Source organism: Lacerta agilis, chromosome 1 (assembly GCF_009819535.1).
Source record: "Lacerta agilis isolate rLacAgi1 chromosome 1, rLacAgi1.pri, whole genome shotgun sequence".
NCBI classification, from domain to species: Eukaryota; Metazoa; Chordata; class Lepidosauria; order Squamata; family Lacertidae; genus Lacerta; species Lacerta agilis.
Genome location: NC_046312.1, coordinates 67,075,581 through 67,091,333, shown reverse-complemented (window position 1 = coordinate 67,091,333; position 15,753 = coordinate 67,075,581). Strand labels below are relative to the sequence as shown.

General features: G+C 44.0%; 1 protein-coding gene across 2 annotated transcripts in view; it reads left to right on the top strand.

Moving 5' to 3' along the window:
- Positions 1 to 7,678: 7,678 nt before the first annotated feature.
- Positions 7,679 to 15,753, top strand: part of SWAP70 (switching B cell complex subunit SWAP70) — a 34,755-nt gene continuing 26,680 nt past the window's right edge. For both annotated transcript variants that reach the window (XM_033152710.1, XM_033152702.1), the window contains exons 1-2: positions 7,679 to 7,873; positions 15,289 to 15,429. In XM_033152710.1, coding sequence (XP_033008601.1) covers positions 7,775 to 7,873; positions 15,289 to 15,429 — 240 coding nt within the window. In that variant the 5' untranslated portion in view covers positions 7,679 to 7,774. The remainder of the gene's footprint in view (positions 7,874 to 15,288; positions 15,430 to 15,753) is intronic.

Sequence of the window (15,753 nt, the reverse complement as noted above, 5' to 3'; positions counted from 1 at the left end):
TTATTATGCTAGATCCTTCCTCGATGGTCATGTTACGCTTTGTCCTAATTTGATGCTGTTTGGTGCAGCGGTTACGGAGCAAGGTGGTGTCGCACGCACGCAATGGGAACATATATATATATTTCAAGATACTGCCTTTCTCCAAAGTTGGGATTCCAAGGTACCTTGCAGCATTTAAAAACAGCAATTACAAAAATATGAAATAGACAAACTAGAAGTAATTAAAATACATAACACATAAAGCTAGCAATTTAAATATTTGCCACAATAATCACCATCATATACACCTTGGTTTCCAAAGGCTTGTCTGAACAGGAAGGTCTTGGCCTGCCAGCAAAAAGAGAACAAATTAACCTCCTGGGAGCAGCTACAGAAAAACTGTTCTCATGCCACTGCCAAGCATGTTTCAGATGTGGATCTTAGCCCACAGGCAGATTCAGGATATAGGCTACACAGGGCTTTATAGTTCTTAACCAACACTTTGCATTGTGGCTGGAAACGGACCGTTAGCCAGTGATGTTTTAACGGGAGTACCATGCTCCTTGTAACTAGCCGCAGTCAGCAGCCTAGCCATAGCATTGTAGACCAGCTGGAGCTTCTGACTACTTTTCAAAGGCAGCTCCATGGAGAGAGTTGCAGTAATCCAACAGGAATGTAATTAAGGCATGCATCACCATGGGCAGATACGATCTCAATGAAGGGGTGCAGTTGGTGCATGAGCCATAGCCACCACCAAAACCTGGGCATCCAGGTACAGGCTAGAATCCAGGTACAGTCGTACTTTGGATCCTGAATGCCTTGCGAGTCAAATGTTTTGGCTCCTGAATGCCACAAACCCTGAAGTGAGTGTTCTGGTTTGCGAACGTTCTTTGGAACCCGAACATCCGATGGGGCTTCTGCAGCTTCCGATTGGCTGCAGGAGCTTCTTGCAGCCAATCAGAAGTTGCACTTTGGTTTCCAAACATTTTGGAAGTTGAACAGACTTCCGAAACTGATTCTGTTTGACTTCTGTGGTACCACTGTATATACCCATTAACAAAGTGGCAAATAGGCAGCCCTGTTTAGGGACGTTTTTTTAATGACTGATGTTTTAATGTATTTTAATCTCCTGTTGGAAGCCGCCCAGAGTGGCTGGGGAGACCCAGCCAGATGGGTAGGGTATAAGTAATAAAAATTTTATTATTATCAGTAGTAGTAGTAACTGGCCATGCTATAATGATCTGGGTCCATTACGATAAGGCACACAGGAAGGCCAACTGAGTTACTGAGACAAACAGAAAAGTTGCATAAATTACTGGAACAGGTACAACAGCAGCAGAACATGCCATTCACTTGAAACCAAGATAGGATGGCGCTCCTGATGGGAACAGGAAGTTACAACAACAAACAACAACAACAACTCTGGACGGCTTCCAACAAAATATTAAAATACAGTACCGTAATCCATCAAACATTAAAAGCTTCCCTAAACAGGGATGCCTTGATATCTTCTAAAAGTCTGGTAGTAGTTGTTCTCTTTGACATCTGGTGAGAGGGTGTTCCACAGGGCGGGTGCCTCTACCAAGAAGGCCCTAATCTTCAGGGAAAGGTTTAGAGCCTCCAATTTAGCTATGTGTTCCTTGGCGAGAGTTCCTGTTTTGCTTGAAATTCTTGCATTAATATAATTAATGTATTTTATCCAATGGAGCATGCTGCCTATGAATGCTGAATTTTCTCATGATGGCTTTCAATAAAAGGCTGGGAAAGATTCACCAGGCATGTTCCACATACGGATATCTTGCCATAGACAATTTTTTGGACAAGGGCCCCATCTTGTGCTGGCCAGATCTCCAAGGGGTACAAGTCATTGTGCATGTCCATGTGATTGTGTCCACTCAAGCGCACACACCACACATGTAGAAAAACACATTTTTAAAAAGTAACACACACCACACTTGCCTGACTTCCTATTACACAGGCCCATATCACAGTCATCCCCCTCGCAGCACAAGGCTTGATGGCAAGGTTTAAATCTACTTTTGATCCAGCACTAAGCATGTGAGAAACACACTTTCCCTAGGTGAAACATCAGATGACCCCCATTCTTGATACAACAGGCAAATTTTCCATAGAATTCCTTCATGTTATGGTGGATGAAATAATTGCACACCTAGATAACAGATTTAAGCAAATAGTGCAGTTTAAGAACAACCATGGATTTATATTTGATGTTAAATTGAAAAAGTCCATATCATTAAATGCAGCACTAGCAAATTGTATTTTAAATGATTAATCACTTCACAGGGTTGTCAGCATAAAATTGGGAGGGTACACAGAAAGTACAATGCCCTCAGGTCCTTGAAGGAAATGCAGAATGTACATAAATGTAATAAACAAAGTAAGTACTGTATAAATTATACTAAGAAATGCTGACAGACGTGACAGCTCTAGTTATGCAAAATGAGAAGATCTGGCCAAATCTATGACTGCCCATGTCACTCGTGCATATGGTATATTAGTGGTGATGTTACTGGCATGAAGGAGCAGGACTCTTTTTTACTCTGAAAGTGGAAATGGGAAAATCATCTACTATGTGCTTGGAAGTGGGTGGCAGCTGAGGTGTCCATATCCATGCAACAATTTAATTTAGTACTGTACATTTCTAGGGCACCTTACAACAGTGCAAGTACCAAAAATGTGTACTTCATGTCAAAATGCATAACCTACTCAAAGCACAGATAGCTCAGTTGGTAGAGCATCAGACTCATAATCTCAGGGTTGTGTGTTTGAGCCCCATGTTGGGCAAAAATATTTCTGCATTGAAGGAGGCATTGGACTAGATGACCCTCATGGTCCCTTACAATTCTATGACATTTCACCTATTTGAAGTGAAACACTGAAATTAAGATTTATTGAAGAATTTGACACTTAAGGGTATTTTCATTCAGAAGACTGCAGCTACACCTGCTGGTGAAAGTAGATAAATAGTTAACAGAGGCACTTTTCAGTTTATGGTGTTTTTTTTTTTAAAGACTGGACACTCTTATGAAGCTAAAATCGTTGTCTGTTTACACAAAGGTTCCCCAACTCACTACAGTTGTTAATACAACCATCTCAGCAATTATCAGCAACCTGCCACTGTAGAAGGTTAGAGGTATGCCTGTGTATTTAAGCACTAATTAGTTGTGATCGCAAATTTTGAATCTCATTGATATTCATTGAATCACATAATTCTAGGATTGGAAGGGACCCCGAGGGTCATCTAGTCCAACCTCCTGCAATGTGGGGGGTGGGGGTGGGGAGCATCCATGACAGGTGTCCCTTCCCTACAGTTTTATTATTTAAATGGCAACTAAGATCTCACATCCTGCACCAGATGAAGTGGGGCACATAACCTTGCGCCATAATAAATTTATTAGCCCTTAAGGTACCGTATGACTCTTTCATTATTTTCACACTTGTGTTGCTGTAGTGTACACAAAAGCTATGGCTGAAACATGAAGCAGGGGAAGGAAGGTGCAAAAACAAGCTGCATTACTCCACTTTACTATGAAAAGCTCAGATTCCCATGTTACTGTGTTTTATTTATGCAAAAACAGTAGATAGTAGTGCACCTCTTTAAAAGTCAATGTCTTCACAGAGACTTGAAAGGAGACCTCAAAGTCCAACAATTGACCTCAAAGGTTCAACTCCCTATTGATGTAGTTTACAACATTCCAACCTCTGCTTAAAAAAAAACTCTTAAAGGAGAGTCTGCTACTGAGACAAGCTGGTCCAGTGTCAAATAGCTTTTACTATCAGGGTGTTCTTCCTAACATCCAAATCCCTTTTCACCTCAATTTTAACCTATTGTACCCCCTTGACCAACAGCAAGCAAATTTGCTCCATCCAAATAACAACTTTTCAAATATTTGAAGATGGCCATCAGTCACCTCTTAATTGCTTTTCTCCATACCAAGCATATACGTACAACTTGTTCAATCTTTCCTCAAAGGATCCCTCATTATCCTTGTTGCCCTCCTCTAGGCATGTCCCAACCCTTAGATGACTTCCCTGGCAGATGTCCAGCTCTGTGTTTATCAGTGCAGTGTCATTTGCCTGTCTACCCTGAATGCTTTGTTTGATCCTGTGTAAAGTATTGATGCCTACAGTATTCTTAGACAGCAGACATTTATAATATAGTGTGTTGTAAATTAATTAAAATATTTCAATCCCACCATCCAGCCCCTCATGGGGCCACCAAGGCAGCTGACAGCATCACTCAACACACTAAGCAATCTATAATGCAATCAAGACTAAACAGAAATCCAGATATTAAAACCCCAGAGGATGGGAAAACAAAATCAAACGAAAGGTGTGGTAAAACAAAATGGTTTGGGAAGAACACCAGAATAAAAAGAGGGCCAGCCAGGCCTTGCTAGAGTAGAATGACCCACTCTCTGGGTGCTGCAGCTGAGAAGTCTTGTTTCATGCCCTAGACAATTGGGCTTCTGGTGGCAATGGAACTTGAAGGAGACCCTCTGACAATAATATCAGTAGGTGCCTGGTATTGTGGGAGAAGTCCTTTAAATATCCAGGTCCCAAATTGTTAAAATCTTACTAAATAAACAAACAAACAGGACATATTCCTCTAAAGTTCAGGCTGCGCTGCCAGATTATTTCCATCTTGCTTAAACTTAACTTCATCTGTGTAGAAGTTAAGAAAAGGAAATAAGAGTTCAAGCAAGAAGACATCTTGCAAGAAGACTTAATCTGGATGGCAATCACTTCAGGATAGTGATTGGCACTTTCCTGGATGATAAACCAAGCTGGGGGGAAAGTTATCTACCAGTCTGATTTCCTCATACTTTACTCATCTGTACACCCTCAGGAAGTGTTCCAAGGACTGCAGCCTACATTTTCAATTGTATAGTATAGCTGCAAAAATACTTATTAATTGGCTAAACAAAGAGTCATGAAGCTTTTACGGGAAAGGTCATGGTAACCTTCTGTGCTGAACCAAGCAGAGTCTATTGAATACTTCCTTTTGAAAGTATGAGTCACATTAGGAGATGGTGAGGCAATTTCCCTGCTACTGCCTAAAAGCACCATTATCCTGTTTGGTTGGAAATAACTATAAGCTGGATTTGCAGAACATATTTCTGAATTTTCAGAAGGTAAGTCTGAATATTTGTGTTAAATTAAAACATTCACAAACTATGTTGATAGTGCACCTTATGAAAGACAATATATATTTGTACTTGGAATCTCCACATCTCTTCTGTACGTTTACAGAAATGCAAGCATGCCCTTTTTAATGGGGGGTGGGGGCGGCAGGCTGGATGCTAATTTCTCTATGCTTGTTCACCAGATCATTGCACACATCTATAATTATATCTATCTGGTCTCAGGTTAAACACACTTAGAGCTCACATGGGGGGATTTTAGTGACTTGAAATGGGTAGAAAAGGTAGTTTGCACAGAAATGGAGGGCTTAACACAAATAGACTGGCTCTAGAATACTCCTAGAAACTTGCTAATACAGTGGTACCTCGGGTTACAAACACTTCGGGTTACAGACTCCGCTAACTCAGAAGTAGTACCTCAGGTTTAGAACTTTACCTTAGGATGAGAACAGAAATCGCACGGTGGTGGCTCGGTGGCAGCAGATGGCCCCATTAGCTAAAGTGGTACCTCAGGTTAAGAACGGTTTCAAGTTAAGAACAGACCTCCGGAACGAATTAAGTTCGTAACCAGAGGTACCACTGTACCTCTTTGCCTGCAACCCTAATTGGTACTTCTCACTGAGACTCTACAAACAAACACACAACAGCCGTCCCATTTCATTTCAAGTCATTGATAAAGATGTTGGACAACAACAGGCCCAGGACAGAATCCTGTGGCACCCCGCTACCCCCATTTGCCATGTATGTACTGTGACCCTGCTCACTTTGCATGCAAACTCCACCAAACCCCCACCCCCTTAGACCTCACCCCAAACCTCCTCCCTTTCTCATCTCCCCTTGGACCTCCTCCTGCCTCTCCTGCTCATATTGTCTGCCTCACATCAACAATGCCATTTTAGTTTCAGTAGTAGAGGGCAAGGAGGGAAGCAGCAGGTGGCAGAAAGGCTGGATGATGGATGGAGAGTTGCTCCCTCTTGTCCTGCTGTCCCTCCACAGCTTGCTTGGGTCGCCCATGTGTCTCCCTCCTCCCCTTGCCTTGTCCTCAACCTCCAATGCTGCTGAGGCTGAAATGGCACTGTTGCTGTGAGGTGGGCAGCAGCGGTGGCAGCAGTGCAGGACAGTTGCTGGGGAGATGCTCAAATCCTCTTGACTCACCTGGCCCTGGCCTAGGAGCTTTCAAAAGTCTTACATCATACTGTAGCTTGCAGTGCCACCTGTTAGTGGCCAAGCAAACTGCGGGTTGCTAACCTTCTTACTTTTCTATTATACAGTAGATAAATACACATGGTCTTGTTCAAATTATATTGCTTTGACACTCCACTCCAGCTGTTGCCATTGCTGGCCAAACACTCAGGAGCACTTTTGCTTTTCAAGTTTGGCCCTATAAAGCCTTATGTGACCACAACACCCCAAGGGCAGTTTTATGCAGTGTTTTAATGTATTTCATGCTGTAATTTGCTTTGGGCACACTACTCCATATATGAAAAGCAACAAATAAATATAATAATAAGTTATAAAATAGTAGAAGTAGTAGAAATAATATCCCTTTGAATCCCACTCATGCACTTATTACAAAACTTTTTTTCTGACCATTAATGCTTTTATTTTAGTAAATATAGGGGGCTGCTGGAAGCTTAGGCCAATGCAGTACAGTACCACTGTTATGTCTAGAGCAGTGATAGAAAAAATATGCTAATTAGAAACATATTGGCAACAAGTGGCATCTTATTCTCAAATCTAAAGAACAATAGGTGAATATGACAATAGATTAGCCATAAGCGGCTTAGTCATGCTGGCCACATGACCTGGAAGCTGTCTGCGGACAAACACCGGCTCCCTGGGCCTATAGAGCGAGATGAGCGCTGCAACCCCAGAGTTGTCCACGACTGGACCTAACAGTCAGGGGTACCTTTACCTTTTTTATATAAAAAAGCAGTCGTACACACAACAAAATAAAGATAAAGTATTTCGCTAATAAAAATCCACCCTGTACAGTCAAGTTGACAGAGGGAAGAGAGGTCAGAATATTGCATCTCTTCCAGCGTCAGATCGTTTCCGCTTTCCGCATCCTTGCTAGTTTTTCAGAAAAAGAAAATGTTGATAATATCAGCGGAGGCGAAGCTTTTGAGATCATCCCGGGAAGCCCTCAGCTCAGCGAAGGCTGCAGTTCTAAGCCCATTTACTTGGAAGTAACTCTGAGACTCGCCGCCGGGTAATTCTGATTCCGCTCGCGGGGGGAGAGCACTTGCAACCCCGAGGAGGACCTCACCTCTCCGGCTTGGAGATTCAGCCCCGCCCACAACCAGAGGCAAGGCCGGGGTCAACTTTTAGACGCCAGACTCTGGAAGGTCCGGCAGCGATTGGGAAAAACAGCGCCCTCCCCGCCCCGAGGGCTCCTGAGCGCGGCGGCAGAGGCGCCCTCTCGCTAGCGGGCGCAGCTTGCAGGCCCTGCGCTCCCTCGCGCGCCGCCCTCGCCCGGCCCTGGCAAGGCGGCGTGGGGGTTGGCCGCTGGGCGCGGTTACGGGTAGGCAGGTCGAGGCGGCCACCCGTGTCACGGCAGCCTCCGCCGGGGAGAGAGAGGCGCGAGGAGGCGGGAGCGAGCGCCGCGGAGTCGCTGCAGCTGGCGGGCCATGGGGAGCCCGAAGGACGAGCTGCTCAAGCCCATCTGGCACGCTTTCACCGCCCTCGACTTGGACAGGAGCGGCAAAGTCTCCAAGTCGCAGCTCAAGGCAAGTCAGCAGGGAGGCAGCCAGGCCCTCCTGCCTCGAGAGCGCCGGGAAGGCTCCAGCCAGGGCTGCGCCTCCTGCCTCCTGGGCTGTTGGTGGCCGACGCTTTCTGCCTTCCCGGCAGCGAAGCATTTCCCCTTTTCCGAAGCGCTCTAGGCGGCTGGCCCGGGGGGAAGTGGCGGGGCGGCGGGGAGAGAGAGAAAGAGAGGAAGGAACGACGGGCTGGCTGGCTGGCGTGGCAGAAACTGGGTGGTTGAGCGGGGCTCTCCAGACGCGACACCTCGGTGAGCGCTTCGCTGCGCCTTTGGGAACTGAATAGAAAGGGAGGGCAAAGAACAGGGGTGCCCCCCCAAAATCCCCCGGCCTGTCTTGCAAAACAGGCGGTCTCCTTTCTTGGTCTAAGGGAGCAAAGTGCTCACCACCTCCAAATCTGGTGAGACGACCACCCATTGCAGCATTATTAACATGCGTAAAAGCTCCCCTGGTGGAATTAATATAGGTAGCAAGGACTTCCTCCTCAGGGCCTGGACTTGGCAACCCTCATTGTTCAGAGCTGCTCTGGGCTCAATTTCTCCATCTCAGAAGCAAGAAAGGAGAAGCAGTTTCCTATTTAGGAGCACAGGAAGGCAGCTGCCTTATACTGAGTCAAGCCCATCAAGCTGACTGGCTCTTCAGGCAGGAGTCTGCCCCAGCCCTACCTGGAGATGCTGGGGATTGAACAGGGCAGGAGGTCTTTCTGCAAGTAAGATGCTCTACCACTGACTGAGGTAGTGGCCTTCTGCAAGGTTCTCCCAGGGAAGGGAAAGTAACAGCCTCTCAGCCACAGGGGCAGTGCCAGCCCTGCAATACTTTGCTGCGGTTGGTGTTTGAGCTCCTTGCGGAACAGGTTAGCGAAGGTTTTGCTTTAACGAGATGATTTGTTTAAACTGCTTGGTTGCCCAAGATGAGAGTTTTCATGCCCATCAAAGAAAGACCTCCAGGAGGGCTGAGCTGGTGTCTTGAAAGGAAGCAGATGTGGTGAGACTCAAAAGCTGTTTGGCCCACTTAATAAAGGCTCATTGTCGATAAAATAATACTATTACTCAGACCAGTCAGTTTTCTCAGTGTGACATGTGAGATTTAAAGCTATTAGATAGTGTTGATCAAATAATATGTTCTATGACAAATGTTGAAAGGGAAGTAAATGGTTGCTTATTTTTTTTTGTCAAGTGTCTTAATAAAGATGTCATTAAGTCAGAGTTGCTCTTTTGTTTGGCTGCCCTGTATCTTAGCCAATTGAAAAGGATGGGTTAACTTGACTAGTATAACATTTACACCTGATGCGTTACATTTTTTGTGAGCCATGCCAGTTGACACAACCTTACTGGTGTGTTGATTGTCAGTCATAGTAGGTTCAGTGGAACTGTGTAGTGTTGTGTGACTAGCTTTGCCATGTGTCATCTCACAGATCGTTCACTATGCTGCAGTCATGGGTACAATCTGTTAGAACCTAGGCAGTACCAATAACCCATTTAAAGTAGTGGAACAAGAGTAACTGCTTAAGAAGTAGCTGCAGATAAATTTATTAGGCACATCTAAAAAGTATTATTGGATTATGGTCCAAATCACTTCAGTACCAGATGTATGGTTTGATTGTTTCAGTTAATCCCTTGGGTGGTTAGGTGGGGTGAGAAGGCTTGCTTTAGGTGGCAGAATTTGGCAAAATTTTAACAGTGTAGCTAGTTGTCATACTTAAGAAGGGCTGTAGCTGTGAGACAGGGCACCTGCTTTGCATGCAGAAGGTCCCAGATTCAATCCTGCTTATCTTCAGCTAGGGCTGTGAGAAGACTGCCAGTCTGAAATCATGGAGAATCACTGCTGTCACTCGCTGTAGACAAAACTGAGCTGAATGGGCTAGTGGTCTGGATCTGTGTAATGCAGCTTTCTATTTTTGTTCCTATGTTTACCACCTTGTAGAAGTCTGTTTGTCTTTTCTGCTTCAGATACCGAAATGTCTTGGTCTTCCTCTAGAATATTCTCTAATATTGCTTGTTGTTGTCTGCTCCCTAATTCATTTATTTCCAGTGGTAGGACTGGACTTGAGTTTCTGGGACAGTTTAGGAAGAAACAGTTTTAACAGGTTTGACTGTTTACTCGTCTAGCTAAGTATTACTTATGCTGACCAGCAGCAGATCTCAAGAGTATCAGACAGATGACTTCTCCACCACCTTTTACCTGATTCTTCTAACTGGAGATGGCAGGAGTTGAACCCAGGGCCTTCTGCATGCAAACAAAGCATGTGTTCTGCCATTGAACAATGGTTCTTTCTCCCCTGTATCCTGCTGTTCTAAACACTGAAGTGGGCTAGCAGGCTGCTATGAAGCAAAGGCAAACTATCTGAGTTGCTTGGGAAGGGAAGCATATTCAAATAGTTTTCTTCCTTGCATAAAAAATTATTAGTTGCGTAGTTATGTCATGCTAAAGATCCAATGTGAACAGCTCTTGGTCTGAAGCATAAATTTGCACCCTAGAATCCTGTTGCCTCTCTAATGTCTCTTGAATTATTAATGAACGATAATTGGCAATTATTGTTGTACATCTTTCTGTGCTTTGTAGATGTACAGCACGTAGTCCAGGCTATCCCAGGCCACGATTGGGGCTGCCAGGCACAATTGTATTGGAGCTAATTAATATGTGCTGTTTTACTATCACAATTCTTCCATTTTTGTGTTTCATAGCTAACAAACTTGATTTCATCCTTTGCACCATAAGAATGCCTCAAATCCTGCCAGCACTTTTCTTTCTACCCCAGTGGCCCACAACATTCAGGCACCCAAATAAAAGAACTGGCTTTCTTCCAGCGCTGTGTGGAGCCTGCCAATGTTGGGGAGGCAGAGCTTCTATACTGCTCTCTTATTCAAGTACAAACAGGAGAAGTAGTGAAGAGGGTCTGTTCTTTTTCTTGCCACATACTCCAAGGAGTGTTCTCCACAGAACTCTCACACAGTTTGTGGAACTTTGATCTTTGAATTTGGGCACACTCCATCAGACACATTTGGCCCTAAATTCCTCTGGTTAAGCCAACTCTGAGAAATGTTTTGAATAGGGCTCTACACCTGTGGGATGCTTCAGACAGTAGGTCATTGTGCTGATTACTGGGCCAGCTGTAGTCTGTGCTGTTGATGGCCAAACTGAACCCTGTCAATAGCTCAGAGCAGTCTTTCTAGCTGTACAATGAAACGGAGGGCACTTGGTATGCTGCAGAGCTGTGAGAGCAAACATGATTATTTCTGAACTCTTATCTGCATTTGTAAGGGAAAACAGAACCCCACCAGCTCTTCCTGTGTGTGGTATTTTGATTTACTTGTGTGTTGTTTGGTCCTGTTCTGTACAACTGTTCCTGGGCAGAATAGCGCCAACTTGAAAAACATTTAGAACATTTTGCATAATGTCTGGAGTTGCAGATCCTCAACCCAGTCAAAAACTCATGTACTTAGATTGCATATGCTGAAATTGTTGCTTTGGAATTTGGAAGTGGTTTTGGACATTATGATGTACATAGACTGACCAAGAGAAGTGCAAACACCTTGCTCTTCTTGTTCCTTGTACTTCTCTGTAATGTCCCAAACAGAATGTTTATATCTTGCCACCCATCCACCCCCCACTGCCTAAACAGTGAGAGATGCAAGCTGTCACTGCATCAGATGCATGCTCACCTTAGTGCAGGGGGAGACATGTTGTGTTGTATTTGGGGCATTATGGAGAAGTGTAGGGTACAGAAAGTATTTGTGTTTTCTGCTCTTTGCCCATAGCCTCTAGTATAATGGGATACTGTACTGTACTGGTATATCCAATGTATATGGAAGGTATAGTGTAAATCTTCTCCTGCTTTTCATGTTGACAGTCATTGAGGGAAAAAATCCTCCCATTTAAGCAAGGAGTTGGAGAATTAAAATGCTTTCTCAGTTAAGCTCTTGCACTGCTTTATGATGAAGTCACATCATGATAGAGCATAGTGTATTTATTTCATTGACCGTCTAGAATACTGTCCTAAGTTTTGTTCCATTACTGTATTTGCATTTTCAGACATCAACATAGTAAAATCACAGCGTCTCTCTTCTCTTTATCCCAGCGCTATTACACCTTATTCATGTTTCTGTAATTTTAAGGTTGAAACCTGACTTGCTGACAAGAATCATGCAGTTCATTCAAAGAGAATAATTATTAGACTCAGTGAGACAAGGCTTTGCACACAAGGAAGGAGGAAGTTCCGCTAGTAGAAAGTTGATTACATTTGGCAAGAAGCTTATTAAGTTATATTAAGGAAATAACACATCTTGCAGTGCTCCATGGCTTTGTGGAACTTGGTATTATTGTACTGTACTTTATATGTCACTTGGAATGAACGAAACACCTAGAAATAAAATTTAATGGGCAGGATTCAACTAAGGACTCCTATCAGTGGAAGGTCTGCACAAGGACTTCTGCTTGTGCAGTGGATTTCCCCCCTCTCCTCATGTGCTCTCCCAAATTGGTTCTGGGGTGGTTGGGAGCACCCCCAGAACATTGTGCAGAGAGAGGAGAGGGGGGAATAACTCTGTCTGGCAAGCTGAAATTCCTCCCCATGTATTGAAAGAAGACTATCAAACATACTTTTCTAAAACACAACCTTATGTATATGATGTCACCCAAGGAGTCTGGCTATAAATGTGGTCTGGTTAATGAGGACTTGCACTGCTGGATTCTGAAGCTGATTCACATTACTACTTTTTAAAACTCCATCTCCAAAAATAATTCTAATATGGTGGCAGTAATCTGGCCACTGTCACGAGTATGTGTGAGGAAAAAGAGGATGAAAGAAAGACTTGTATGAGCTCTGTGGTTGCACCTTGTTTGGTGGTATCTCAGAGTGCTTCTCAATCAGTTTATTTCAGCTTTAAGCTCAAAGCAAGACAAGACAAAAAATGCAAAAACAGCAATTACACTCACACAATTAAATTTAAAAGAGTGCTTCTCAGACTTGTACACTGGTGTGCTAAGCTTGCTGCCCTTGCTGTTGTAGGGAAGGATGAAAGAAACCTCAGAAAAGTTAGCAGGTTAGTTGGGCATGGAGGCTGAGGTGTACACTGGGAACCTATTCAGTAGTTAATAGATAATGTTGAAGTTTGGAATTTGGAACAACTTGGCTGATGGCCTAAGTTTTTAACATGAAGGTTGTGCCATTAAGACAGATTGTGAAATTTAAATGTAAGAGCTTTTTATGTGGAAAGTTACTTAGCAACCATGTGAACCCTAGAAAAATAAGAAGAGGAAGAGTTTGGATTTGATATCCCGCTTTTCACTACCCGAAGGAGTCTCAAAGCGGCTAACATTCTCCTTTCCCTTCCTCCCCCACAACAAACACTCTGTGAGGTGAGTGGGGCTGAGAGACTTCAGAGAAGTGTGACTAGCCCAAGGTCACCCAGCAGCTGCATGTGGAGGAGTGGAGACACGAACCCGGTTCCCCAGATTACGAGTCTACCGCTCTTAACCACTACACCACACTGGCTCTCATAATAATTATTGGCAAAAAAATTCTTCCCTTTTGAGAGAGGCTGAACTTCCTAATATCCCAATTAAGCTTTTTATTTAAAAACAATGAAAATAAATGCATACATAAACAGGAAATACACCTATGCAAATAAATTTATGTCATGTGTCTGTTACATTTGTATTATATTACAAGAAGGAAGAACAATATCTGCTTCACTGCGAAGTCAACAAAGGTTCTCTTCCTGTATCTCTTCTATTGGTATAGTCAATAAAGTCCCACCAGGTTCTAACAGAAATATCTTGTTTACCTTGGTCTCTTTAATATTTTCATTTTGCTTGCAAGTTTTCCAGAAGTCCTCCTTGCCAGACCCCTTTGATACCAAGATTCCAAGCATCTGACAAAAGCCCTTGCTGCAAATATTTAGTTTGTTTTTTTTAAACAAACACAAACAAACAAGCAAGCAAGCAAACTGCTTACTAGTTTCTTATCTATGTTATTAGCATTTTGCTCCAAAAGCCACTTTTTAAGCAGCAGATTACAGCTCAGCTAAGTTAATTATATTGGTATCCCCTCCCCATCCCATTAATATTCCAACTTTCTTCTGTCCTGGAACCCAAGGCGGTAGCACTCACTCATCCAAGGTACTGACCAGACTTGCTTACCTTCAGCAAGTTAGTGGCCTTGTTTGCTTTCAGACCATACCCTGTGGACAGAGGTTTAGAGCATGGGTCGACAAACTAAGGCCCGGGGGCTGGATCTGGCCCAATTGCCTTCTGGATCTGGCCCACGGACAGTCTGGGAGTCGCCGTGTGGATTGGCGTGGATCTGATTCTGATCGTTTGGGCTGTGCAATCCCCCCCCCCCTCACACACACTATGGCGGTGCCTCCTCCCTCCCTCCTCCTGGCTTCTCCCCGCCTTGTGGAAGGGGTCTGGGCTTTGATTGGTGCTCGAGCAGCCACCATTTAAAGCAGTCCCTCTCTGGAGCCTTTTCACATGCCACTCGTCGTCTCCCCACCACCACCAGCCCCTGCCGCTTGCAAGACACAGGAGCCATGGTTGGCTGAGCGCCCCTCTCAAGCGGCCGGCATTTAAAGCAGCCCCTCTCCAGAGCCCTTTCGCGCACCACTCATCATCCCACTGCTGCCCCCCAGCCCCCCACAAGGTCTGAGGGACAGTGGACCGGCCCCCTGATGAAAATTTTTGCCGACCCCTGTTTTAGAGTATCTTTCTTCTTGCTATGCAAATTTATTGCAACCTCCGCATGTGGCCTGAAGTAGCATGCTTACCACCCTATTCATAGTCCCATCAGGTGTCTGACCTTGCACACAGCAGATGTGGAAATTCACATGACAGTCACCAGACAGCAGGTGTGGACTTGCATGACTGAAAGTTTCATTTTTTTTTTGGAAAAGAAATTTATACAGAGAGATGTATGAAGGGTTCTTGTGGAGCCTTCCTTCGGATGTGGTCGATTTCAGTGTTTAAGAACTTTTTTCATGAGGAAGCATTCCAGCACGTGACCCTTGGGCGGAGAACCCAAACTTGGCTTTCTATTTAATTTTTTCCCTTTAAGTTAGAACATGGCTGCTTCCTTCGTTTTTTTAGCATTGTAGATGGACGATGATGTGTTTAATTCTACCAGTTCTGCAACTGAAAACATATTCTGTCATCAAATTAACTGATGTGTATGGTTTTGCCAGAAGCGGCTTAGTCATGCTGGCCACATGACCCGGAAGCTGTATGCCGGCTCCCTTGGCCAATAAAGCAAGATGAGCGCTGCAACCCCAGAGTCGTCCGCGACTGGACCTAATGGTCAGGGGTTCCTTTACTTTTACCTTTATGGTTTTGCTGTATATTGTTGCATTCTCATTGATTTTCTCACTTGGGGGTTGTTGTTTTTTTAGGTCCTTTCTCACAACTTGTGTACATTGCTGAATGTCCCACATGACCCAGTGGCCTTAGAAGAGCACTTTAGGGATGATGATGAAGGCCCTGTTTCAAATCAGGGTTATATGCCTTATTTAAACAGATTCATCTTGGAAAAGGTATGTGCCTCCAGTTCTATGTATATATACTGTCCTGAATTTCTTCACTCTCCCCAATTTCAAATATCATTGCTACATATCAGTAAAAAGAATGAACGTGCAAAGAAAGACACAGCTCTTCTCCAGATTCTTGAATACAATTCAGAAAAGGAAAAGTAACATAAACTGTTAAAAGAGAGAGTGTGTTAGATGTGGAATCCAGGTACACATCTGCTAATTTCTGCCGTGTGTGAAGCAACTCTTACATCCAACTGCTATACAGGTAAATTTAATGATAGGCTAAAAAAGAGTCCCAAACATGCTACAAGCATCTTGTAGTCATGA